The sequence below is a fragment of the Oncorhynchus masou genome, chromosome 5, assembly GCF_036934945.1.
Source record: "Oncorhynchus masou masou isolate Uvic2021 chromosome 5, UVic_Omas_1.1, whole genome shotgun sequence".
Taxonomy (NCBI): Eukaryota; Metazoa; Chordata; class Actinopteri; order Salmoniformes; family Salmonidae; genus Oncorhynchus; species Oncorhynchus masou.
Genome location: NC_088216.1, coordinates 65,668,087 through 65,695,196, shown reverse-complemented (window position 1 = coordinate 65,695,196; position 27,110 = coordinate 65,668,087). Strand labels below are relative to the sequence as shown.

At 42.9% G+C, this 27,110-nt stretch overlaps 2 protein-coding genes across 6 annotated transcripts in view; one reads left to right on the top strand and one right to left on the bottom strand.

The window, feature by feature from the left end:
* The window catches only part of anks1ab (ankyrin repeat and sterile alpha motif domain containing 1Ab), a 36,635-nt gene extending 29,681 nt beyond the window's left edge, over nt 1-6,954 (top strand). For 2 of the 4 annotated variants that reach the window (XM_064966503.1, XM_064966501.1), the window contains one exon: nt 5,851-6,954. In XM_064966503.1, the coding sequence (XP_064822575.1) occupies nt 5,851-5,889 (39 nt within the window). In that variant the 3' untranslated portion in view covers nt 5,890-6,954. Of the gene's footprint in view, nt 1-1,863; nt 1,962-2,782; nt 5,634-5,850 lie in introns of those variants that run through there. The other 2 variants (XR_010455712.1, XM_064966502.1) reach the window with 2 other exon arrangements.
* A 4,722-nt stretch (nt 6,955-11,676) lies between these two features.
* On the bottom strand, nt 11,677-21,585 carry LOC135540112 (T-complex protein 11-like protein 2). Of its 2 annotated transcripts, XM_064966498.1 has the most exons (10): nt 21,437-21,585; nt 21,193-21,279; nt 20,898-21,030; nt 20,660-20,780; nt 20,324-20,544; nt 19,934-20,070; nt 19,155-19,339; nt 16,655-16,836; nt 16,169-16,341; nt 11,677-15,916 (listed from the first exon to the last, which is right to left on the bottom strand). In XM_064966498.1, the coding sequence occupies exons 2-10, from the start codon at nt 21,275-21,277 to the stop codon at nt 15,684-15,686; spliced, it is 1,470 nt and encodes a 489-aa protein (XP_064822570.1). In that variant the 5' UTR covers nt 21,278-21,279; nt 21,437-21,585; the 3' UTR covers nt 11,677-15,683. The 2 variants fall into 2 exon arrangements, with proteins under 2 accessions (XP_064822570.1, XP_064822572.1); XM_064966500.1 differs by lacking the exon at nt 21,437-21,585 and having other exon boundaries at nt 21,163-21,250.
* Nucleotides 21,586-27,110: the final 5,525 nt, after the last annotated feature.

Below are 27,110 nucleotides of genomic sequence, written 5' to 3'. Positions count from 1 at the left end.
ACTGTATATATTTTTTTTAATTCTTCAAAGTAGCCACCCGTTGCCTTGATGACAGCTTTGCACACTCTTGGCATTCTCTCAACCAGATTCACCTGGAATGCTTTTCCAACAGTTTTGAAGGAGTTCCCACATATGCTGAGCACTCGTTGGCTGCTTTTTCTTCACTCTGCAGTCCAACTCATCCCAAACCATCTCAATTGGGTTGAGGTCGGGTGATTGTGGAGGCCAGGTCATCTGATGCAGCACTCCATCACTCTCCTTCTTGGTCAAATAGCCCTTACACAGCCTGGAGGTGTGTTGGATCATTGTCCTGCTGAAAAACAAATGATAGCCCCACTAAGCGCAAACCAGATGGGATGGCGTATCGCTGCAGAATGTTGTGGTAGCCATGCTGGTTAAGTGTGTCATCAGCAAAGCATCCCCATACCATCACACCTCCTCCTCCATGTTTCACGGTGCAAACCACACATGCGGAGATCATCCGTTCACCTACTCCTTGTCTCGCAAAGACACGACGGTTGGAACCAAAAATCTCAAATTTTGACTTATCGGACCAGAGGACAGATTTCCACTGGTCTAATGTCCATTGCTAGTGTTCTTAGCTGAAGAAAGTTTCTTCTTCTCTTTGGTGTCCTTTAGTAGTGGTTTCTTTGCAGAAATTCAACAATGAAAGCCTGATTCACGCAGTCTCTAACAGTGGATTTTGAGATGTGTCTGTTACTTGAACTGCGTGAAGCATTTATTTGGACTGCAATCTGTGGTGCAGTTAACTCTAATGAACTTATCATCTACAGCAGAGGTAACGCTGGGTCTTCCTTTCCTGTGGCGGTCCTCATGGGAGCCAGTTTCATCATAGTGCTGGATGGTTTTTGCGACTGCACTTGAAGAATATTTCAAAGTTCTTGAAATTTCCCAGATTGACTGACCTTCATGTCTTAAATTCATGATAGACTGTCGTTTCTCTTCGCTTACTTGAGCTGTTCTTGCCATAATATGGACTTGGTATTTTACCAAATAGGGCTATCTTCTGTATACCACCCCTACCTTGTCACAACGCAACTAATAGTCTCAAACACATTTAAGAAGGAAATAAATTCCATAAATGAACTTTTAACAAGGCACACCTGTTAATTGAAATGCATTCCAGGTGACTACCTCATGAAGCTGGTTGAGAAAATACCAAGAGTGTGCAAAGGGTGGCTACTTTGAAGAATCTCATATATAAAATATATTTTGATTTAACACTTTTTTGGTTACTACATGATTCCATATGTGCTATTTCAGAGTTTGGATGTATTCACTATGGTTCTATAATGTAGAATAGTACAAATAAAGAAAAACCCTTGAATGAGTAGGTTTGTCCAAACTTTTGACTGGTACTGAATATGTAGACAGTAGTTTATTTCAGTTTTGCATTGCCACAATGTACTTTATTTGGGGTTTATCAGTGGTGTTTAGTGTAATCAGACATACAGGACTACTAATTAAAGTAAAAAATTTTATAAGGAAAAGCTATAACATATGATGTTTATCCTGGTAGTGATCAGTGTTGATTTCTGGCGGTTCATGTGTTAACAGAGACACTTTTTTTTCTTGGTGAACCTATTGTTTAAGAGTGCATGTTTGAATCCTTACGGTGTTTTCACATTTTCACTTAATTTGAAGCCCAGACTAAGAGACAGATGGGAGTGTGTGTGGTCTGTTAGGTCTCCAGCAGCCTGTTTTGTTATCAGACATCTATATGTTGTGGATTGAGCCCTGGTGTCTGTGATTCTAGCATCACTGGACTGTGCCTTTAATCCACTTGCACATGTGCTGAGGACTTGAGTGTGCAACTCTCATCCCCCCTCCCCTCCCCGGCAGATTGACCCTCTGGAGATGGACACAGACATGCAGTCCCTGGGCAGCACCACCTGGCTCTTCAACCAGAGAGACTCCAACAAGCGCCCTGTCAGCACCAAGTACGAGACCACCATATTCTGAGACTGAATCGCCTGCCCCATCCTCACCTCGCACTAGCACCCAGTTTGACCCCTGACCTCTACCGCCCTCTCTCTCTCTCACAAGCCCTGTGCCTTCTCACTGTGATGGTAGCATCCCTCAGGGCTGCCCCCTCTCCTTTGCCCTGCCCTACACAAACCTCACCCTGCTCTGACATCACACATCCCTGCAGCTCTCTCCTGTTACTCACCCCTTGGCAGACCCTGCTCCTCCTGCAGCCACTGATGGAGCCCCTTGACTTGTGGATGGACCTGAACTGAACCTACAATGGCACTGCTCTCTCAACCGATCTTCCTCCTCCTCCTCCCAACTACTTGCATTTGCATCCACCCCCTATTAGGTTTATCATCATTGAAGACATTGTGGATTTTTGTTCTCTTCCTGTCATGCCATTATTTTCCAAGTGACTCCCTTTGGTCAAAACAAGCATGACCTTTTTTCTGTTCAGCTACCTGTTGCATTTTTACCTGATCGTAACATGATAAGCATTGGCTGTACTGCCAATGTAAACAAGAAAATAACAAACCTTCACAAGTACCTCTTTTTATCTAACGCCAAAGGAGTACTATTCTTGTGATATTATCAACTTACCGTTTTGGTCCCATATAGAGTGGAACAAAGAACATTATCATGTCCCAAACAACCTCCTCAGCCATAAACAATAGTTTACCCCCTTCCCAAAAGGATTAACAATTTTGTCTTTTTAATACCATGTTTATTTTTGTATTTCACTTCTTTTTCGCTAAAGGCAAGTTCAATATTTTTCTTTCCCTATCTGTAGCTTGTCCTGTCTTGCCAGGCATCTACCACTGTGAGGCGCTGTGAGGAGACACATCACCTGGGATGCATGAAAGACAAAAAATCTATAAGAAAAAAAAACTATTTTTTCTACGCATTTTTTTTATCATACATTGATGGATCATCAAGGAATCTTCCCTTTCCATTCAAAATGGATCAAGAACTGAACCTCAAATTCCTGTGTGCTCTTCTTGTACACAAATGGGAGGACAACTTCGTCATCAATCTGCCAAGATCAGTAGCCTTAATTACTTCAATCTGGCTATCTATCAGTTTATCTAAATGTAATCAATTGAGCATCCCTTGCCACAATCACACACTCTCCACACCTGCTGACTGCTACATGCATCTTCCATGGTTAAAAAGACTAACAGTACTTTTGAGTTGACAACACAAGAACACTTTGGCTGAGCTGCAATGAAGTTGTTGTAATGGTACAGGTTTGTCCAGATATACTGTCTACATTATACTGTCTATAATGCTCTGTAGCTTCACAGTGTGCATGGTGCCTCACCAGTCATTTTATTACCAAGAGAGACAATCAACAGAGACTGTTTGGCTCATCAGAGAACACTGTGTTAAAACATGGCACTATCCCTTAAAAAAAAATATTGTTTTAAAATGGATATGGTTGGTTTCTTTAATAAGATATGCTTTTAAGACCAGGGCTTCCTGGAATATATTTAGTAAAAGAAACCAAGGGAAGCAAGACCACAATGATATCGGCGTAGTAAAAAATTTGTGCAAATGTATGAGAAATTACCAAAACACCATGGTCACGAAGGTCACGTTTTGGGTATGTCCAAGGAATTTGAGGGCAATAATTGAATTTGCCAATTCATGGTGAAGGATACAAGATATTCCTAATAACATTGTTTTCATTTTAGACAATTTATGAGGCAAGGCACATTTGTGTTGCTGGACTCCTTATGTTGCATCTTATCAAGATTACGTGGGTTGTAAATCCATGCCATGGCACATAGGTTCAGCATGAGGTACAGTATGTTTAAACAAATTGGTCACAAAAATGTTAGCGACAGTGCCAAAGATTCAGGCTTACTCATGGAACTTTACATTTGAGGGATCAAAATATAATTAGATATGCTTTCACTGTGCAAATAGTTTTTGGTTGAAAATATCTGTGAAACTGCATTCTTGTTTTTCTTTCACAGGGATTTATACCGCAGGTCTAGTTATCTACACTATATATACAAAATATGTGGACACCCCTTATAATTAGTGGATTTGGCTATTTCAGCCACACCCGTTACTAACAGGTGTAAAATTGAGCATACAGCCACGCACTCTCCATAGACAAACATTGGCAGTAGAATGGCCTTACTAAAGAGGTCAGTGACTTTCAATGTGGCACCATCATACTGTAGGATGCCACCTTTCCAACAAGTCAGTTCGTCAAATTTCTGCCCTGCTAGAGCTTCCCCGGTCAACTGTAAGTGTTGTTATTGTGAAGTGGAAACGTCTAGGAGCAACAACGGCTCAGCTGTGAGGTGGTAGGCCACACAAGCCCACAGAACGGGACCGCCGAGTGCTGAAACGCGTAGCATGTAAAAATCATCTGTCCTCGGTTGCAACTCTCACTACCGACTTCCAAACTGCCTCTGGAAGCAACATCAGCACAATAACTGTTCGCCAGGAGCTTCACAAAATGGGTTTCCATGGCCGAGCAGCTGCACACAAGCCTAAGATCACCATGCGCAATGCCAAGCGTTGGCTGGAGTGGTGTAAAGTTTGTCGCCATTGGACTCTGGAGCAGTGGAAACGCGTTCTCTGGAGGGATGAATCACGCTTCACCATCTGGCAGTCCGACAAACTAATCTGGGTTTGGTGGATGCTAGGAGAACGCTACCTGCCAGAATGCATAGTGCCAATTGTCAAGTTTGGTGGAGGAGGAATAATGTTCTGGGGCTGTTTTTCATATTTCGAGCTACAAGTTCCAGTGAAGGAAAATCTTAACGCTACAGCCTCCAATGACATTCTAGACAATTCTGTGCTTCCAACTTTGTGGCAACAGTTTGGGGACGGCCCCTTCCTGCTTCAGCATGACAATGCCCCCGTTCACAAAGCGAGGTCCATACACAAATGGTTTGTCGGTGCGGAAGAACTTGACTGGCCTGCACAGAGTCCTGACCTCAACCCCATCGAACACCTTTGTGGTGAATTGGAACGGCGACTGCGAGCCAGGCCTAATCGGCCAAAATCAGTGCCCAACCTCATTAATGCTCTTGTGGCTGAATGGTCCGCACAGCAATGTTCTAACATCTAGTGGAAATCTTTCCCAGAAGAGTGGGGGCTGTTATAGCAGCAACGAGGAAACCAAATCCATATTAATGCCCATGATTTTGGAAAGAGATGTTCAACAAGGTGTCCACATACTTTTGGTCATGTAGTGTGTCTGTTGGCTCTATCTGTTTGTGTTTTGCTCAACCTATTCTGTGTGCTGTGTAGCCTTGTGTTTGTGTCCTCGTGGGAAGATGGGTTGTTCTGTCTCTAGCTGCTGTCCTCATTCTGTGTCTCCTGCTGCAGGAGATGTTATGTTTCGCCTCTCTCCAAACGACACCTGGTTAATACAGGATGGCTGACTGGAGAATGACTGTTAAGACATGCTAGTCTCTGTGCGGTACTGTAGCTGTGACTCATCGTCAATCTGTCCTGTCCTGACTGTTACAGTACTGATGCATGTGGCAGTATTTGCGTTTGGTCCTCTGATGGCCCATTGAGGTGTCTGTAACAGCAGTGTCTGTTTTGTTTTATCTTATAATTTGCTGTTTTGTTTTACTTTTTTCTTTGTTTCACAAATATAGCACCTCATCTCATTTACATTGTCCAGCATTGTCATTTCTCTTGCACTAAGTATGTTCCTCCCTGTTATGTGTTGAAATCATGCAAATACATTCTACCTGTTTTGGTTTGGGTGCATATAAAAGCCTTAAGTTTTTAAAGAGCAGAGGCTATTTCAAGCAGACACAATTGTGGTGGCATGATTTGGCTGTGCATGCTTCTGTTTTTAACGTCAGTGTTTTCCTTGTGTAGCTCACTCCAGCGTTCAAGTTTCCGGACACCAAGCTATGAGTTGAAGTGGAGCAGCCAATGTGAGCGTCTGCGTGTGTGTAGACTAGAGCCAAAGAGACCAACAGGGATACATTCAGCGGGTCTATGAGGGACTGTTTGATAAGGTCTGCTGCCTTCTACCACATCTCCTGAATACCAAGTAACAGAGAAATTATAACCTTACACTAGCTGTCTGTCCACTGGGTGAGAAGGTCAGTCTGAAAGGTCAAATATCCTCCCTGGCCTCACACTGACTGTCTTTACCTCCACATCTGACTTCCTGTAGGTACAGTAATATACAGAATATAGACAATTAATGATGGGCCATTAATGACAATTGTTATTGATTCAGGTATATTTGAGATTAACATGTTGTTACTACCAGGATCAAGAAGAGAGAACAAGAGTACGTGAATCAAATTTAGAACTACCGTACCAGCATAATAATGCTATGCCCATGTATTTGTGGGCAAAGTATAGTTTGTCAATGATAATGTTTAAAAATGTAAAGCAATATATACCTGAAATTAAATAGTACAATGGAACATCTCATTCTTAAGGTATTTGATTGTGTCTTAGGTCATCTTACTTGCATGGGAGTTTGAAGGAGCTGCCAGACAATATATTCTATGAGAGCTAATTGCATCTCTTTGTCACTAAGACAAGCCCAGGGTCTGGCAGAGGAGATAGATGTATGCATGCAAAAGTCATACTCCCTCACTAGCAAAGACATTTGGAACAAAACATGTGATGGAAATAAACTGATGCATTTTTAAAATACACTATTTTTATATGGCTAACTGATGTAGTAAGAGGATGAAATATATTATTCAATGGAGGGACAACTATTTAAAATTAGGAAGAAAATGCAACTTACAAACTCTTTACCTTTGTAAAAACTGGAAGCTTCTACACATGTAGCTTCTACAGGCTGCAGTAGCTGTATTTAGTGTGAGATCTTAATATGGTATTGTAGGTTTAAATCACTTACCAGTAAGTACATAGTATAGAAAGGGATGAACACCAGCAGATGCTATGATCCTCAAAGACTGACATACCACAGTATGGAGTGAATTTCAGAATGGTTGATGCACTAGGCCAGGGATGGGCAACTTTGTTGGGGTGGGGGTCACAACAGAGCTATCATGCCCATAGGGAGTACAGGGGCATGTGCCCTTTAAGATGTGTCCTGTTAAAAACATTATTTAAAATAATAAGTATTTTTTTCTGTAATACTACTAGCCAATTAGCAACTTCATGAAGTTGACTTTGGCTAGCCTAATCTCCCAACCTCATAACTAGTTACCAAAAAGCCATTTAAGGCTATTAATCAAGGTAGAGCAGCTGGCTTGTCTATCTTAGCTGGAATGTCTGCTGGAAAAGTTGGTTGATTTTAGAAAAGCAAGCAATAACTAAGAGCTCTATTCAATCAGATCCGCTTTAGCCAACATCCGCATAGCGGTTGTTTTGGGTGGTGTTGGAACTGTCATTATACCTAAAGCGGACATTGCCATTGGCTACACAGAGTCGCATTAAGAGAAATCCAGCAGCCAGCAATCCCATGCAGCCATGTTTCCAAGTTCGAAAACTGGAATGTGAGATGTAATCTACACCTTGATTAGATTTATATAATTCCTAATTTTCAATTTGAGTGTCATTTACATCTAATGCGAGTGGGGGCGGGTGAACCTTCGTGACAATGATCACAAGCGCAGCTGTCTCCGATTTAATGACTCCAACACAATTACAACTCCAAAGCGTCCGCTATGAGGGCGTCTGCTATTGCCGGTTAATGCTTGATCTGATTGAATCGAGGCCTAAATGTACTGACTAAGATTTATTTTCAATCCTTTACCCAGATTTGAGCAGAGATGCAGGGAAGAATATATATATATATTTTTTTAATGTAAGAACCACCAGTCAGCAGGATACAGACAGCTCAAGAGGTATGCTTAGCTATGCAGAAAAAATATATACATATATTTTTTTGCATAGAATTAAGCATAATGTTTATGGCTCTAGATTGCAGGAAAAAGCTGTTTCAGTTGTCAACTTAGTCTTCACCTCCCAGCGATCCCCACATACTTTGTGCTCCCTCAGATTTTGGGAGTGCATGACTGCCCAGGGCTACAAGTTGCCCATCCCTGCGTTAGGCTAAGACCTCCAATGATAAAGTGTGGTTATAATATAACAATGTTTAACTCTGTAATGAGATGGCATGCTGAATTCCATCAGGTTGGGTGGCACCTCAATCGTTTGTTAAGGGCAGTAAATAGCCTAATAATTTATCCTAGAAATTATTACAGAATATTATTGACCAAGATCATATGGCCTTATACTCACACTTTTATACTTCAGAAGTCCTTTATAAGACAAGTGTATGTACAGTGTATAATGGTTTATGTATACAGTACCCGTCAAAAGTTTGGACACACATCCTCATTCAAAGGTTTTTCTTTATTTTTACTATTTTCCACATTGTAGAATAATAGTGAAGACATCAAAACTATGAAATAACAGAAAAGGAATCATGTAGAAACTAAACAAAGTTGCCTTGATGACAGCTTTGCACACTCTTGGCATTCTCCCAACCAGCTTCACCTGGAATGCTTTTCCAACAGTCTTGAATGAGTTCCCAAATATGCTGAGCACTTGTTGGCTGCTTTTCCTTCACTTTGCAGTCCAACTCATCCCAACCCATCTCAATTGGGTTGAGGTCAGGTGATTGTGGAGACCGGGTCATCTGATGCAGCACTCCATCACTCTCCTTCTTGGTCAAATTGCCTTTACACAGCTTGGAGGTGTGTTGGGTAATTGTCCTGTGGAAAAACAAATGATAGTCCCACTAAGCGCAAACCAGATGGGATGGCGTATCGCTGAAGAATGCTGTGGTAGCTATGCTGGTTAAGTGTGCCTTGAATTCTAAATAAATCACTGACAGTGTCTCCGGCAAACCTCCCCCACACCATCACACCTCCTCCATGCTTCACGGTGGGAACCACACAAGTGGAGATCATCCATTCACCTACTCTGCGTCTCACAAAGACATAGCGGTTGGAACCAAAAATCTCAAATTTGGATTCATCAGATCAAAGGACATATTTCCACTGGTCCAATGTCCATTGTTTGTGTTTCTTGGCCCAAGCAAGTCACGTATTTTTATTGGTGTACTTTAGTAGTGGTCTCTTTGTAGCAATTCGACCATGAAGGCCTGATTCGCCCAGTCTCCTCTGAACAGCTGATGTTGAGATGTGTCTGTTACTTGAACTCTGTGAAGCATTTATTTGGGCTGCAATTTCTGAGGTTGGTAACTCTAATGAACTTATCCTCTGCAGCAGAGGTACAGTGGCGCAAAAAAGTATTTAGTCAGCCACCAATTGTGCAAGTTCTCCCACTTAAAAAGATGAGAGGCCTGTATTTTTCATCATAGGTCATAGGTAGTACACTTCAACTATGACAGACAAAATGAGAGAAAAAAATCCAGAAAATCTGATTGTAGGATTTTTAATGAATTTATTTACAAATTATGGTGGAAAATAAGTATTTGGTCACCTACAAACAAGCAAGATTTCTGGCTCTCACAGACCTGTAACTTCTTCTTTAAGAGGCTCCTCTGTCCTCCACTCGTTACCTGTATTAATGGCACCTGTTTGACCTTGTTATCAGTATAAAAGACACCTGTCCACAACCTCAAACAGTCACACTCCAAACTCCACTATGGCCAAGACCAAAGAGCTGTCAAAGGACACCAGAAACAAAAAAATTACAGGCCTCTCTCATCTTTTTAAGTGGGAAAACTTGCACAATTGGTGGCTGACTAAATACTCTTTTTCCCCACTGTAAATCTGGGTCTTCCTTTCATGAGAGCCAGTTTCATCATATCGCTTGATGGTTTTTGCGAAATTTCAAAGATTTGAAATGTCCCGCATTGACTGACCTTCATGTCTTAAAGTAATAATGGACTATCATTTTTTTTGCTTATTTGAGCTGTTCTTGCCATAATATGGACTTCGTCTTTTACCAAATAGGGCTATCTTCTGTAAACCACCCCTACCTTGTCGCAACACAACTGATTGGCTCAAATGCATTAAGAACGATAGAAATTCCATAAATGAACTTTTAACAAGGCACACGTTTTAATTGAAATGCATTCCAGGTGACTACCTCATGAGGCTGTTTGAGAGAATGCCAAGAGTGTACAAAGCTTTCAAGGCAAAGGGTGGCTACGTTGAAGAATCTCAAATATAAAATATATTTTTATTTGATTTTTTTAATTTGTTTTTTTTTGGGTTACTACATGATTCCATATGTGTTATTTCATAGTTTTGATGTCTTCACTATTATTCTACAATGTAGAAAATAGTACAAATAACCCTGGAATGAGTAGGGGTGTTCAAACTTTTGACTGGTACTGTAGGTATATCGATTTGTCATTTATGTTGTGAGTAGTATATTGTGCTTAGGGTTACTTACCCCTTTAGGTACCACTTTTCCTTTCACTTACTAAGAAAAACAAACTCCACAATCCTTAGTCTTTCCTTTAGAACATGTTTTTCTCATTACTCTAAAACCAAACAATTAAAATAATAACTGAATTTGGTCTCCTCTTCATGAACTTGTTTGAAATAAAAATCATATCGAAACAATGGAGGGAAAAAAAGTCATACATTTTTTTTCATATACTGAACAAAAATATTAATGCAACATGCAACAATTTAAAAGATTTTACAGATCATATAAAGAAATCAGTCAATTAAAATAAACTCATTAGGCCCTAATCTATGGATTTCACATGATTGGGAATACAGATATGCATCTGTTGGTTACAGATACCTTTTAAAAAAATGAAGGGGTGTTGTTAAAAAAAAAGTCTGTATCTGGTGTAACCACCATTTGCCTCATGCAGCACAGTACATCTCCTTCACATAGAGTTGATTAGGCTGTTGATTGTGGCCTATGGAATGTTGTGAATGGCTGTGCGAAGTTGCTGGATATTGGCGGAGCATCCCAAACATGCTCAATGGGTGTCATGTATGATGAGTATGCAGACCATAGAAGAACTGTGACATTTTCAGCTTCCAGGAATTGTGGTCAGATCCTTGTGGTGCATTATCATTCTGAAACATGAGGTGATGGCGGTGGATGAATGGCACGACAATGGGCCTCAGGATCTCATCACGGTATCTCTGTGCTTTCAAATTGTCATTGATAAAATGCAATCATGTTTGATGTCTGTAGCTTATGCCTGTCCATACTACTGCCACCATGGGGCACTCTGTTCACAGCGTTGACATCAGCAAAGCGCTTGCCCACATAACGCCATACACGTACGTCGTCCGCAGTTGTGAGGCTAGTTGGACGTACTGCCAAATTCTCTAAAACGACATTAGAGGCGGCTTATGGTAGAGAAATGAACATGAAACTCTCTGGCAACAGTTCTGGTGGACATTCCTGCAACCAGCATGCCAATTACACACTCCCTCAAAATTTGAGACATCTGTTGCATTGAGTTGTGTGACAAAACTGCACATTTTAGCCTTTTATTGTCCCCAGCACAGGATAAACCTGTGTAATGATCGTGCTGTTTAATCAGCTTCTTGATATGCCACACCTATCAGGTGGATAGATTATCTTGGCAAAGGAGAAATGCTCACTAACAGGGATGTAAACAAATTTGTGCCCACAATTTCAGAGAAATAAGCTTCTTGTGCATATGGAAAACGTCTGGGATCTTTCATTTCAGCTCATGCAACATGGGACCAACTGTTGGTCAGAATGCATAAAAAATGTAAATCAATAATCCCCCAACAAATTTCACACATTATTTAATGTACAGTTTCAAAATATTAAAATATAGATGTATTTGAAATGGGTTAAAAAGTGCATACATATCTTTGGTAAGTGCTTTAAATTATACAGTACATACCATTCAATAAACCTACTGTACACAACAATCTCTAGCTAATGCACAAATAATCAATTCAAGCTGACATACATGCAAACACTAGATATTAGTAAAACGATTATCACAATGGTTGCAACAACAAATATTATATGTGTCCTGAGGAAAATATATTCCAGTATGATTATTCTTTATATGATCTTTATATATTCTACTTATCTGATGGCCTGTTTTTGGTTTAACAAACGTTACTAATGTATATACACTGCTCAAAAAAATAAAGGGAACACTAAAATAACACATCCTAGATCTGAATGAATGAAATATTCTTATTAAATACTTTTTTCTTTACATAGTTGAATGTGCTGACAACAAAATCACACAAAAATGATCAATGGAAATCAAATTTATCAACCCATGGAGGTCTGGGTTTGGAGTCACACTCAAAATTAAAGTGGAAAACCACACTACGGGCTGATCCAACTTTGATGTAATGTCCTTAAAACAAGTCAAAATGAGGCCCAGTAGTGGGTGTGGCCTCCACGTGCCTGTATGACCTCCCTACAACGCCCGGGCATGCTCCTGATGAGGTGGCGGATGGTCTCCTGAGGGATCTCCTCCCAGACCTGGACTAAAGCATCCGCCAACTCCTGGACAGTCTGTGGTGCAACGTTGGTGCATGGAGCGAGACATGATGTCCCAGATGTGCTCAATTGGATTCAGGTCTGGGGAACGGGCAGGCCAGTCCATAGCATCAATGCCTTCCTCTTGCAGGAACTGCTGACACACTCCAGCCACATGAGGTCTAGCATTGTCTTGCATTAGGAGGAACCCAGGGCCAACCGCACCAGCATATGGTCTCACATGAGGTCTGAGGATTTCATCTCGGTACCTAATGGCATTCAGGCTACCTCTGGCGAGCACATAGAGGGCTGTGTGGCCCCCCAAAGAAATACCACCCCACACCATGACTGACCCACCGCCAAACCGGTCATGCTGGAGGATGTTGCAGGCAGCAGAACGTTCTCCACGGCGTCTCCAGACTCTGTCACATGTGCTCAGTGTGAACCTGCTTTCATCTGTGAAGAGCACAGGGCGCCAGTGGCGAATTTGCCAATCTTGGTCTTCTCTGGCAAATGCCAAACGTCCTGCACGGTGTTGGGCTGTAAGCCCAACCTCCACCTGTGGACGTCGGGCCCGCATACCACCCTCATGGAGTCTGTTTCTGACCGTTTGAGCAGACACATGCACATTTGTGGCCTGCTGGAGGTCATTTTGCAGTGCTCTGGCAGTGCTCCTCCTTGCACAAAGGCGGAGGTAGCGGTCCTGCTGCTGGGTAGTTGCCCTCCTACGACCTCCTCCACATCCCCTGATGTACTGGCCTGTCTCCTGGTAGCGCCTCCATGCTCTGGACACTACGCTGACAGACACAGCAAACCTTCTTGCCACAGCTCGCATTGATGTGCCATCCTGGATGAGCTGCACTACCTGAGCCACTTGTGTGGGTTGTAGACTCCGTCTCATGCTACCACTAGAGTGAAAGCACCGCCAGCATTCAAAAGTGACCAAAACATCAGCCAGGAAGCATAGGAACTGAGAAGTGGTCTGTGGTCACCACCTGCAGAACCACTCCTTTATTGGGGGTGTCTTGCTAATTGCCTATCATTTCCACCTGTTGTCTATTCCATTTGCACAACAGCATGTGAAATTTATTGTCAATCAGTGTTGCTTCCTAAGTGGACAGTTTGATTTCACAGACGTGTGATTGACTTGGAGTTACATTGTGTTGTTTAAGTGTTCCCTTTTTTGAGCAGTGTATATTCTAAAATCTAAATATACAGTATAAACACTCTACATCAGGGTTCGTCAACTAGGTTTGGCCCATGGCCCAATTTGACTCTGAGCTAATAGTCAGCGGGCCAGAACATAATTAGTATATAATACTAGCACAATTAATTGGCCGATCAGTACATAATACATTCTGTGACAATAACAATAATTTTGATCTGATTACGCTCATAAAATCACCATGTCTCTATTCAGTTATTATTTTTGTCTATTTCACTGTGTGTTGATTGGTGGGGAAAAACAGGTTTACTGTAGCCTACACTAATATTTTTTAACATCAACATGTCGCTCTCAATAAGTATCAGGGAAAATGTACAAAGAGATTGCATTCATCTTACCATATTTTCCCAATGCCAAGCCAGTGTGTCTTATTTGAAATGAAAATGTTGCTGTTTGCAAATAATTTTATCTTATACATTATTATGAATCTAAGCATGGAACTTTCAAGGTGGTCTTCCCGCCTGAGACAGAGGCCCTACGCAGAAACATTTAAGCGTTAACTGCAAGCTACATATAAACTGCTTCTTTGGCTGACAACTCCTCCACCAGATTTGAAGACTACAGAATGCCCATGGATATCATTGCGTTTGTACGTGCTCCTCTCAGTCTGCCCAGGTGGAGAACACTCCTCCATTGCTAAGAAAACGATACCCTTGCTGGATTGGGCTCCTGGGTGGAGCAGCAGTCTAAGGCACTGCATCTCAGTGCAAGAGGCGTCACTACAGTCCCTGGTTCGAATCCAGGCTGAATCACATCTGGCCGTGATTGGAAGCCCCATAGGGTGGCGCACAATTGGCCCAGCGTCGTCCGGGTTTGGTCTGGGTAGGCCGTCATTGTAAATAAGAATTTGTTCTTAACTGACTCGCCTAGTTAAATAAAGTTAAAATTTTAAAAATTAGGCCGCAATTCAAACTGAGCTGATTGAATTACAGACATCAAGCCAAATCAGGGATCCTTGTCCTTGTGTGCGTTTTGGGTGGCATGCTCTGGAATACAGCCAATAAAGAAACGTGCATTTCATGTGCTAACAATGTTTGGATCGACTTAATCCTGCGAGTCCTCATTTTCCTCTATGAATGCAATATAGACTCAGGACAGGAACCGGTTTTCACACAAGTCAATTGTTGACTGCCTGCGCATCAAAATCACATCCATCTCACGTGACATCCATAAGATCGAGAGGAAATGCAACATTTCCCATTGAGTGAGTAACTTAGTGGCCTATATGACTGTACTTAGTAAATACTAACATTATTGTGTGCTTATCCAGAAATATTTAGGTCTCAAGCTGACAGTATTATCTGTTTGTTCTGTCGATATAGGAGCTGGCTGTCCTGATAGACCACCTTTTTTTCTTTAAATTATTGTTTTATCTAGCATGCTCCATTTTTGGCCAGTTGCAATTGTAAGGAGACCTTGTAAAAAAAAAGAAATCACACTTCTATTCGGCCATATAATATTTTCTTGTGAAAGATGCTGTTAAGCCTTATGGAATACCACAGCCAGTTGTTATTTTATGTAGGCCTTGGCTCAGAAGACAATTAAGCCCTCTTCTTGTTTGTAAAGTCAAATTAAAATGAAGATTATTGTTGAAATGAATTACTCGACTGGTGTAGGTTTTCTCCATCTGTCGCTGTGCAACACTTGCATAACAGGTTAGCTATATTTTCAGCACCAGGTGCTGTTCACCTCCTATTGATTGTGCTGTGGTTGCAGCTTTAAGTTTCAGCACCACAAAATGGTCTGTTGCCAGCTTTATTAGTTGACTGTCTCCTGCATTCTCTTTCCTCATGAATGAAGTTAAAACTTTACTTTTCCATTATTTAGGTAGGGTAACTTCCTTCTTGGGACATTGCATTTGGGGGGTTTTGCATATCGGATCCGAGATTTGTATACATTTTTTTATTTAAAAAATATTAAAATTTAATTTGGGGGTCTTTGAGGAGCCAAATAATATTATTGGCGTGCCAGATTTGGCCCGCGGGTCGCCAGTTTGGGAATCCTGCTCTACATTGTGTAAATGTTGAATGGCAGCTTATGCAAGGGACCGGAGGTGTTCGGGGGACTAGCGGGAGTCCTCTCCCATCTCGGCCTCTCCCGATGGAAACAGCATCTTCCTTAGGATGGGGACGTAGAAGGGGCCGAAAACTGAGCGGTTGAAATGGACTATTCGCCCAAAGGCCATTCCCAGTTCTGCCACCTCAGCACTCAGCAGCCTCAGGGCAGGGGGCATGGACGGACTCTTTTTAGTGGGGCCTCCCTCTAGCATGGCCTGGAGGTAGCCCTGCACTCTTTCTCCTACAACATGTGTGGTATGCAAAAAGAGAGAAATCAGCCTGCTGCACTGCCAATCTGACTTACAAGAACCTTTGCAGACACAGAACATATCTTGCTAAACTGTACAATTGTATCTGACTCATAATTGTATCAGTAATGGTTAAATTGACCTCCACATATCTCAGGATTAACATGGAACTCATGCAACTAGTTACTCTGGAATGCTGAACTTGGGAGGTCGGTTTGGGTTGCCCCTCACTGGTGGTGACTGACCTATGAGAGTGTGGATGGGGTTGTTGTCCTTGGCCAGGTCTGAGATCTGTCCCTTAAGCAAATCTTCACTGTCCTGAGGCAGCGCTGGTCCTTCCTGGGTGATCAGAGCCTCCTTCACCTGCACCAGCACCTGCTCCCTCAGCCCCAGCAACGCCCCCTGCAGGTCAAAGTCCCTGAACGCACCAGAGAGACTGGTGTCAAACATCCATTCAGAACAACTGCAGGATAAGGATTTATTGAACTCTCAATAATACATTTGATTGTACTTTAGAGTAGAGCATGAATAGCTTCATGAAATCATGTATAAACATTTTTATTTGAAATGTTTATTAACTTGTTAACTTGAGCTATATTTTGAGCCTGAAGAAGCCAGGGTTTGTTGCAGACATTTGAAGTGTGGCAGCTGGGCTCTTTTGTCAACTTACTTTTTTTCTGTTATACATTACCTGTGCTCCGAGAGAGACAGTAACCCCCCCCATCTCTTACCTGTTGTGACTGCCCTCCAGCAGGGCAGTGATGGTCTGCTTGAGTTTACCTACAAACCCCTGCAGAGAGAAAACAGCGGCCCCACACTGTGTGCTAGTCAACAGCAGAACTGATGCCTCAAGAACCAGCAGACTCAGCCTCTGCCCCAGTGCATCTATGCGGGCTCTGTCCATCAGAACTGTCTGTGGAGGGAGAGGAGAAATTTGGACATGAGCTACTATAAAATGTTTTCCAGTAGATAAGTGGGGGTGAGTAGATTATGTGGGGGTGAAACCACAGGGAATTATTATTATTTAATCTCAATCTATTAATTTATTGGAACAATAAATCAATCCATTCATTGATAATTCCCTGATGTAATTTCCTTGTTGAAAATGGCATCAACCACCTTCTTCCTGAATTGTATTCTCCACTAAACGACTATCAAACAGGCAAAGCGTCAATACAGGACTAAGATCGAGTCGTACTACACCGGCTCTGATGCTCGTCGGATGTGGCAGGGCTTGCAAACCATTTCAGACTACAAAGGGAAGCAAGGCCGAGAGCTGCCCAGTGACACGAGCCTACTAGACGAGCTAAACTACTTCAATGCTCGGTTCGAGGCAAATAACACTGAAACATGCTTGAGAGCACCAGCTGTACCAGAAGACTGTGTGATCACGCTCTCCGCAGCCGACGTGAGTAAGACCTTCAGACAGGTCAACATTCACAAGGCAGCAGGGCCAGACAGATTACCAGGACGTGTACTGTGAGCGCTGACCAACTGGCAAGTGTCTTCACTGACATTTTCAGCCTCTCCCTGTCCGAGTCTGTAATACCAACATGTTTTAAGCAGACCACCATAGAGCCTGTGCTCAAGAACACCAAGGTAACCTAAATGACTACCGACCCGTAGCACTCACATCTGTAGCCATGAAGTGCTTTGAAAGGCTGGTCATGGCTCACATCAACACCATCATTCCAGAAACCCTAGACCCACTCCAATTTGCATACCGCCCCAACAGAGCCACAGATGATGCAATCTCCATTGCCCTCCACACTGCCCTTTCCCATCTGGACAAAAGGAACACCTATGTGAGAATGCAATTCATGGACTACAGCTCAGAGTTCAACACCATTTTGCCCTCAAAGCTCATCAATAAGCAGACACTGGGACTAAACACCTCCCTTTGCAACTGGATCCTGGACTTCCTGACGGGCCGCCCCTAGGTGGTAAGGTTTGCTTTATCTTGGCCAGGTCGCAGTTGTAAATGAGAACTTCTCAACTGGCCTACCTGGTTAAATCAAGGTGAAAAAAAGGAAATGAAAAGGTAAAAACACATCCGCCACGCTGATCCTCAACACAGGGGCCTCTCAGGGGTGCGTGCTCAGCCCCCCCTGTACTCCCAGTTCACTCATGACTGCACGACCAGGCACGACTTTAACACCATCATTAAATTTGCAGACAGATTACACAACAGTGGTAGGCCTGACCACCAACAACAACAAGACAGCCTACAGGGAGGAGGTCAGATGCCTGGCGGTGAGGTGCCAGGACAACAACCTCTCCCTCAATGTGATCAAGACAAAGGAGATGATTGTGGACTCCAGGAAAAAGAGGACCGAGCACGCCCCCATTCTCATTGACGGGGCTGCAGTGGAGCAGGTTGAGAGCTTCAAGTTCCTTGGTGTCCACATCACCAACAAACTAACATGGTCCAAGCACACCAAGACAGTTGTGAAGCGGGCACGACAAAACCTATTCCCCCTCAAGAGATTGAAAATATTTGGCATGGGTCCTCAGATCCTCAAAAGGTTCTACAGCTGCACCATCGAGAGCATCCTGACCGGTTGCATCACTGCTTGGTATGGAAACTGCTCAGCCTCCGACCGCAAGGCACTACAGAGGGTAGTACGAACGGCCCAGTACATCACCGGGGCCAAGCTTCCTGTCTTCCAGGACCTCTATACCAGGAGGTGTCAGAGGAAGGCCCTAAAAATTGTCAAAGACTCCAGCCACCCTAGTCATAGACTGTTCTCTTTGCTACCACATGGTAAGCGGTACCGGAGCGCCAAGTCGAGGTCCAAGAGGCTTCGAAACAGCTTCTTCCCCAAGCCATAAGACTCCTGAACATCAAGAGTCAAATGGCTACCCAGACTACTACCCCCCCACTCTCTGTTGTCATCTATGCATAGTCACTTTAATTCACTCTACCTATATGTACATACTACCTCAACTAACCGGTTTCCCCGCACATTGACTCTGTACCAGCACCCACCTGTAGATATATATTTTTTTTTTTACTGCTGCTCTTTATTTACTTGTTACTTTTATCTCTTATTCTTATCCATATTTGTTTGAAACTGCACTGTTGGTTAGGAGCTTGTAAGTAAGCATTTCACTGTAAGGTTTACACCTGTTGTATTTGGCGCATGTGACTAATAAAATTTGATTTGAACTGTCTCCATTCTTGTTATGCCACTGGGAAGACAGAACCAATCAGGGTCCTCGTTTGATTACCTCAGGGTAGTTCTGGTCATGGGGGTCCCAGCTCAGCAGTTGCAGGTAAGCCCTGTTCAGGACGACAGTAGGACTTAATGGACCACGTGGCTTGGGAGTCCCAGTGTCAAGGTCAGACTGGGTACTGACCAATGCCTCCTCTCGTGCTGCCACCTGAAGCCAAACGGTGGTCTTGTCCAGGAACTCTTGAGAAGGATGGTTAGAAAAGCAACAAAAACATATAGAAGCCATTATTAGACAAAAAATATCTGTTTTGAAGTTCCTGACATTTATTTGATGGAAAGTGTGAATGTAATTAAAGGGATTATCCAACCGAGTTCAATCAAACGATCAATCAAATAAATATATTTATAAAGCTTTTTTATATCAGCAGATGTCACAAAGTGCTTATACAGAAACCCAGCCTAAAACCCCAAAGAGCAGACAATGCAGATGTAGAAGCACAAGTTCTTCCATCTGGATGTTAGGAGCATGTCAGTGTAACAGTATAACTTTAGACCTTCCCCTCGCCCATACCCGAGCGCGAACCAGGGACCCTCTGCACACATCAACAACAGTCACCCACGAAGCATCGTTACTCATCGCTCCACAAAAGCCGCAGCCCTTGCAGAGCAAGGGGAACAACTACTTCAAGGTCTCAGAGCAAGTGACGTCACCGATTGAAACACTATTTAGCGCGCACCAACGCTAACTTAGCTAGCCGTTTCACATCCGTTACATCAGATTTGGTAGAACTGTAGATTTGTGTAGATTTTCTCTTTGAACATTGTCTCACTTACCAGGCTGCTTCTCCAGGACCTCCTGGAACTTGGCCTGCTCGTATTGGACCGCCTGCTGAAGAAGATTAGGTCTGAGGCTCTGTACAGTGAAGTTGACCATGTCTGTCTTCATCAGGCCAAGGACTCTGAAGATCTCCCTGTTAGTAAGGAAAGGAACATATTTCTTAGCATTAACCAAAAGTAGGCCTTGGTTCATTACTGGACATGTGTGAACCATACCCAAAGTAACTATGAATGAGTAGTGGAATAGTATACGAAGGAGCTTCCCAGAGTTTTTGTTTTTTTGAGATTTTGTCTTTCCAAGGGTAATGTCATTACATTTTCATATCTGATATTATGCTACATAATTCCTTCTTTTTTTTTTACCATAAAATGAGTTATGTCCCTCACCTGAGGAGCTCCACTGGGTCCGAAAGATCCCGTAGTGACTTGATCTCAGGGTCCCGTACAGGGGCACACAGGGAGGCCATGGTATTGATGATGTAGCCTGACAATCTTTGCAGGTCCAGGGCCCCATGATCTGCCTGCTGCTGGATCAGCTCCAGGTCCAGAACCTCCTCCACCTGGGCCTTCAGACGCACGTGGCCAGGCAGGAGCAGGGACAGCACGGTCTGACCACACAGGGGACAACCACATAGTGGGTCACTTAGCCTTTCTTTGTTTGCTATACTATGCTGAGAAACTGGGGGAAGGAGTGAGCTAGTAAAGGTACATGACCATACTCACAGTTTTCACCTCTTGGAGCAGAATGACAGCATGGACATAGTCTGGAGGGCTGCATGAAAGCTGCTCACGAAGACTGTCCCAGAAAGCACTGTGAACTATGTCAGATATTCTCCCTTGCAAGCTAAAAAATAAATCATTATTAAAAGTCTGTGACTTTAAAGTGACTGAAATTATGATCATACAGCGATTATTGATCATCATTAGACAGAAATGGTGTGTGTTTCATAGCTATTCTTGCCTGTCTTTGGGTGGGCTGTTCTGTCTAAAGCTGAAGTCTCTGTTCATCACTATCTCATGTGCAAGGCTGAGATTGGAAACACAATTCTCAAGCTCAATCATATCTGCGAGAGAGGCTTGTTTGGGAGGGCTCCCTGGAAGATGACGACAGACACACACACACACATACATACAGACACAGACAGAGATATAAGTAAAATAGTAAAATACCTTTATTACACATCAAATACCAACAAAATCACATCATTCAAAATATGAATCCATACCAATAGCTGTTCATGAGGAGTGCCTGTTACCTGTTGGGGAGTCAAGTTTCTGGAGACATGGCACATCACAGGATGTGTCGCCTCCCACCTCCTCTATTGGGTTTGCATTCTGCATGCCTGGACCATGAAAATAAAGTAAGCATGGTCTCATAATTTTATTTGGTCTGTCGATACAGGTAATACATATTCACCATCAACAAAACAGGGTATGAAAAAAGAGTCCTACTGCATTTTGGTTAGCTTACTGAACTATCAAAGAGAGAACCAAACTCACCAGCAATTGTGCTGAGTCTTCAGACAAAGTTTGCAAATCAGTGTGAAGTTTCAAATTATATTCAAACGATAAAATGTAACTGTGTAGTACATGAATACAGCAGGGAAGCATCTGTCTGCTACAGTTAAAGATCGGCGCTCTGAAGTTTAAAAGCAGACCAAACCATTACGAAAGGTTGGGATATGATTTATGCCTGAAGTTTCCATATGTAGTAGGCATAGGCCTACTACAAAATGATATGCTCTAGATATTTGAGATGTAAATATGTTTATAAATTTAACATACCCTTAAAAAATTCCCTTTCGGTTTATGTTCTGGTTTCAAAGTCAATATAATACACAGTCAGATGGTTTGCTCCATGGTTGAATCAAAACAGAGGGGCGTGCCCTGCCGTATTTTTCTTGTACAGCACGGAGATTGTCCTTGCAATGCAACTGCAATGTTTTGACAAGTAGGAGTGGTACAAAGTTCGCTTTTATGTATAATGCTACGAGTTAATAAACAATAAAGTAAGCACGTGCAGTTTTAAAGTTCTCTCTAAAGTGAAATAGATGGAAACCGTAAAACAACCGGAAATGTCCATATTAGTCCGTTTTTTGAATTTGTTATGAAAGCATACCAGAGGTGTGAACGTACCATGGCAACTTGCTGTGAGTGGCATATGGGTAGTCCTACTCTAAAACAAAGCCACAGAGGTCATACATTCTTTAGTTGTAAGGAAGGAATCAAGTAATCTCTAGAACTATTACCCCCCCACCCCCATACATTTTTATAAACTTGAGGTTCATATACTGTATTTCTAAACAACAACGTAAAAATCGTGCCAAATAATTTGTCTGTCACACATCCTATTCAATTGTATACATTATTGAAAGAGGGACTTTGCACTTAAACACGCACTTGACGTGATTGAGCACCCACTCGAGCAACTATTCAGTTCCCCAACCTATTCGATTCAAACCCACTTTACATTGACTGAACTATTCTTCAACTGTTGAACAAGCACCACCCTCTAAGCACCACTAGAGGACAGGATACGTGTGACAAAATAATCTATTTTTACATTTAAACAAAAAGATAAACGCAACACAGCAGTGTTGGTCCAATGTTTCATGAGCTGAAATAAAATATCCCAGAAAAGTTCCATATGCATAAAAAGCTGATTTCTCAAAATGTGTGTACAAATGTATTTGCATCCCTGTTAGTGAGCATTTCACCTTTGCCAAGATAATCCATTCACTTGACAGGTATTACATTTTTTCCCATCTTTATTTAACCAGGTAGGCTAGTTGAGAACAAGTTCTCATTTACAACTGCGTTCTCACCAAGATAAAGCAAAGCAGTGCGACACAAACAACAACACAGAGTTACACATGGAATAAACAAACATACAGTCAATAACATAATAGAGAAAGAAGTCTATAGACAGTGTGTGCAAATGAGGTAAGATATGGGAGGTAAGGCAATGAATAGGCCATAGTGGTGAAAATAATTACAATTTAGCAATAAAACACTGGAGTGATAGATGTGCAGAAGATGAATGTGCAAGTAGAGATACTAGTGTGCAAAGGAGCAAAAAATAAATAACAGGGGATGGGGATGAGGTAGTTGGATGGGCTATTTACAGATGGGCTATGTACAGGTGCAATGATCTGTGAGCTGCTCTGACAACTGGTGCTTAAAGTTAGTGAGGAAGATATGGATCTCCAGCTTCAGTGATTTTTGCAATTCGTTCCAGTCATTGGCAGCAGAGAACTGGAAGGCGGCCAAAAGAGGAATTGGCTTTGGGGGTGACTGTTGAAATATTCCTTCTGGAGCGTGTGCTACGGGTGGGTGCTGCTATGGTGACCAGTGAGCTGAGATAGGGCGGGGCTTTACCTAGCAAAGACTTATAGATGACCTGGAGCCAGTGGGTTTGGTGACAAATATGAAGCGAGGCCAGCCAACGAGAGCATACAGGTCGCAGTGGTGGGTAGTATATGGGGCATCCAATTTTCTGAGTAGAGTGTTGTATGCTATTTTGTAAATGACATCGCCGAAGTCAATGATCGGCAGGATAGTCAGTTTTCCGAGGGTATGTTTGGCAGCATGAGTGAAGGGTGCTTTGTTGCATAATAGGAAGCCAATTCTAGATGTAATTTTTAATTGGAGATGCCTAATGTGAGCCTGTAAGGAGAGTTTACAGTCTAACCAGACACCTAGGTATTTGTAGTTGTCCACATATTCAGAACCGTCCAGAGTAGTGATGCTGGATGGGTGGGCAGGTGCGGGCACTGATCGTTTGAAGAACATGCATTTAGCTTTACTTGCATTTAAGAGCAGTTGGAGGCCATAGAAGGAGAGTTGTATGGGATTGAAGCTCGTCTGGAGGTTTGTTAACACAGTGTCCAAAGAAGGGCCAGAGGTATACAGAATGGTGTTGTCTGCATAGAGGTGGATCAGAGTATCACCAGCAGCAAGAGTGACATCATTGATATATACAGAGAAAAGAGTCGGCCCGAGAATTGAACCCTGTGGCACCCCCATAGAGACTGCCAGATGTCCGGACGACAGGCTCACCGATTTGACAAACTGAACTCTGTCTGAGAAGTAGTTGGTGAGCCAGGCAAGGCAGTCATTTGAGAAACCAAGGCTGTCGAGTCTGCCGATAAGAATGTGATGATTGACAGAGTCGAAAGCCTTGGCCAGGTCGATGAATACAGCTGCACAGTATTGTCTCTTATCGATGGCGGTTATAATATCGTTTAGGTCCTTGAGCGTGGCTGACGGGCAACCATGACCAGCACGGAAACCAGATTGCATAGTGGAGAAGGTATGGTGGGATTTGAAATGTTTGGTGATCTGTTTGTTAACTTAGAAAGGGTAGGATAGATATAGGTCTGTAGCAGTTTGGGTCTAGAGTGTCTCCCCCTTTGAAGAAGGGGATGACCGCGGCAGCTTTCCAATCTTTGGGGATCTTAGACAATACGAAAGAGAGGTTGAACTGGCTAGTAATAGGAGTTGCAATAATTTCAGCTGATCATTTTAGAAAGAGAGGGTCCAGATTGTCGAGCCCAGCTGATTTGTAGGGGTCCAGATTTCGCAGCTCTTTCAGAACATCAGCTATCTGGATTTGGGTGAAGGAGAAATGGGAAAAGCTTGGGCAAGTTGTTGTGGGGGGTGCAGGGCTGTTGACCAGGGTAGGGGTGGCCAGGTGGAAAGCAAGGCCTGCCGTAGAGAAATGCTTCTTGAAATTCTCAATTATTGTGGATTTATCGGTGGTGACAGTGTTTCCTAGCCTCAGTGCAGTGGGCAGCTGGGAGGAGGTGCTCTTATTCTCCATGGACTTTACAGTGTCCCAGAACTTTTGTTTGTGAGTTTGTGTTGTAGGATGCAAATTTCTGTTTGAAAAAGCTAGCCTTTGCTTTCCTAACTGCCTGTGCATATTGGTTCCTAACTTCCCTGAAAAGTTGCATTTCGCGGGGGATATTTGATGCTAATGCCGTACATCACAGGATATTTTTTGTGCTGGTCAAGGACAGTCAGGTCTGGAGTGAACCACGGGCTATATCTGTTCCTGTTTCTACATTTTCTGAATGGGGCATGCGTATTTAAGATTATGAGGAAAGCACTTTTAAAGAATAACCAGAGATCTTCTACTGAAGGAATGAAGTCAATGTCCTTCCAGGATACCCGGGCCAGGTCGATTGGAAAGGCCTACTCGCTGAAGTGTTTTAGGGAGCATTTGACAGTGATGAGGGGTGGTCGTTTAACCACAATCCCATTATGGAAGCAAGCAATGCGGCAGTGATTGCTGAGATCCTGGTTGAAGACAGCAGAGGTGTATTTGGAGGGCAGGATGGTTAGGATGATATCTAAGAGGGTGCCTGTGTTTACAGATTTGGGGTTGTACCTGGTAGGTTCATTGATCATTTGTGTGAGATTGAGGGCATCAAGTTTAGATTGTAGGATGACCGGGGGGTTAAGCATGTCCCAGTTTAGGTCACCTAACAGCACAAGCTCTGAAGATAGATGGGGGGGGCGATCAATTCACATATTTTTTTATTTTTTTATTTTACCTTTATTTTACTAGGCAAGTCAGTTAAGAACAAATTCTTATTTTCAATGACAGTGGGTTAACTGCCTGTTCAGGGGCAGAACGACAGATTTTGTACCTTGTCAGCTCGGGGATTTGAACTTGCAACCTTTCAGTTACTAGTCTAATGCTCTAACCACTAGGCTACACTGCCGCCCCAGTGGTGTCCAGGTCACAGCTGGGGGCAGAAGGTGGTCTATAGCAAGCGTCAACGGTGAGAGACTTTTAAAAGTAGAAGCTCAAATTGTTTGGGAACAGACCTGGATAGTATGACAGAACTCTGCAGGCTATCTCAAATCAAAATCAAATTTATTTATATAGCCCTTCTTACATCAACTGATATCTCAAAGTGCTGTACAGAAACCCAGCCTAAAACCCCAAACAGCAAGCAGTAGATTGCAACTCCGCCCCCTTTGGCAGTTCTATTTTGTCCGAAAAAGTTAATTTCGGAATGGAAATTTCAGGGTTTTTGGTGGCCTTCCTAAACCAGGATTCAGACACGGCTAGGACATCCGGGTTGGCAGAGTGTGCTAAAGCAGTGAATAAAACAAACATAGGGAGGAGGCTTCTAATGTTAACATGCATGAAACCAAGGCTTTTACGGTTACAGAAGTCAACAAATGAGAGGGCCTGGGGGAATGGGAGTGGAGCTAGGCACTCCAGGGCCTGGATTAACCTCAACATCACCAGAGGAGAAGAGGAGTAGGATAAGGGTACGGCTAAGGGCTATAAGAACTGGTCGTCTAATACGTTCGGAACAGAGAGTAAAAGGAGCAGGTTTCTGGGAGCGGTAGAATAGATTGAATGCATAATGTGCAGACAAAGGTATGGATGTGAACACAGTTGAGGTAAACCTAGGCATTGAGTGACGATGAGATAGGTATTGTCTATACAGACATTAATTAAACCAGGGGAGGTCACCTTATGTGTGGGAGGTGGGACAAGAGGGTTAGCTGAGGCATATAGAGCAGTGCTGGAGGCTCTACAGTGAAATAAGACAATAATCACTAACCAAAACAGGTATGGCATATCAAGGAGCTGATTAAACAGCATGATCATTAAACAGGTGGACCTTGTGCTTGGGACAATAAAAGGCCACATGGTGACTGCAGGAATGTCCACCAGAGCTGTTGCCAGATAATTGAACGTTCATTTCTTTAACATAAGCAAACTCCTTTTAGATTATTTGTCAGTAAGCCCAACCGGCCTCACACGTGCAGACCAGGTGTATGGCATCGTATGGGCAAGCGGTTTGCTCTCAACAGTGCCCAATGGTGGTGGTGGGGTTATGGTATGGGCAGGAGCCATAAACTAGACAACGAACACAATTGCAATTTATCAACAGCAATTTGAATGCACAGCGATACCGTGATGAGATCCTGAGGCCCATTGTTGTGCCATTCATCAGCCTCCATCACCTCATGTTTGAGCATGACAATGCACTGTGCCATGTCACAAGGTTCTGTACCCAGTTTCTGGAAGCTGAAAATGTCCCAGTTCTTCCATGGCCTCTATACTCACCAGGCATGTCACCCATTGAGCATGTTTGGGACGCTCTGGATCAACGTGTGCAACAGCATGTTCCAGTTCCTGTCAATA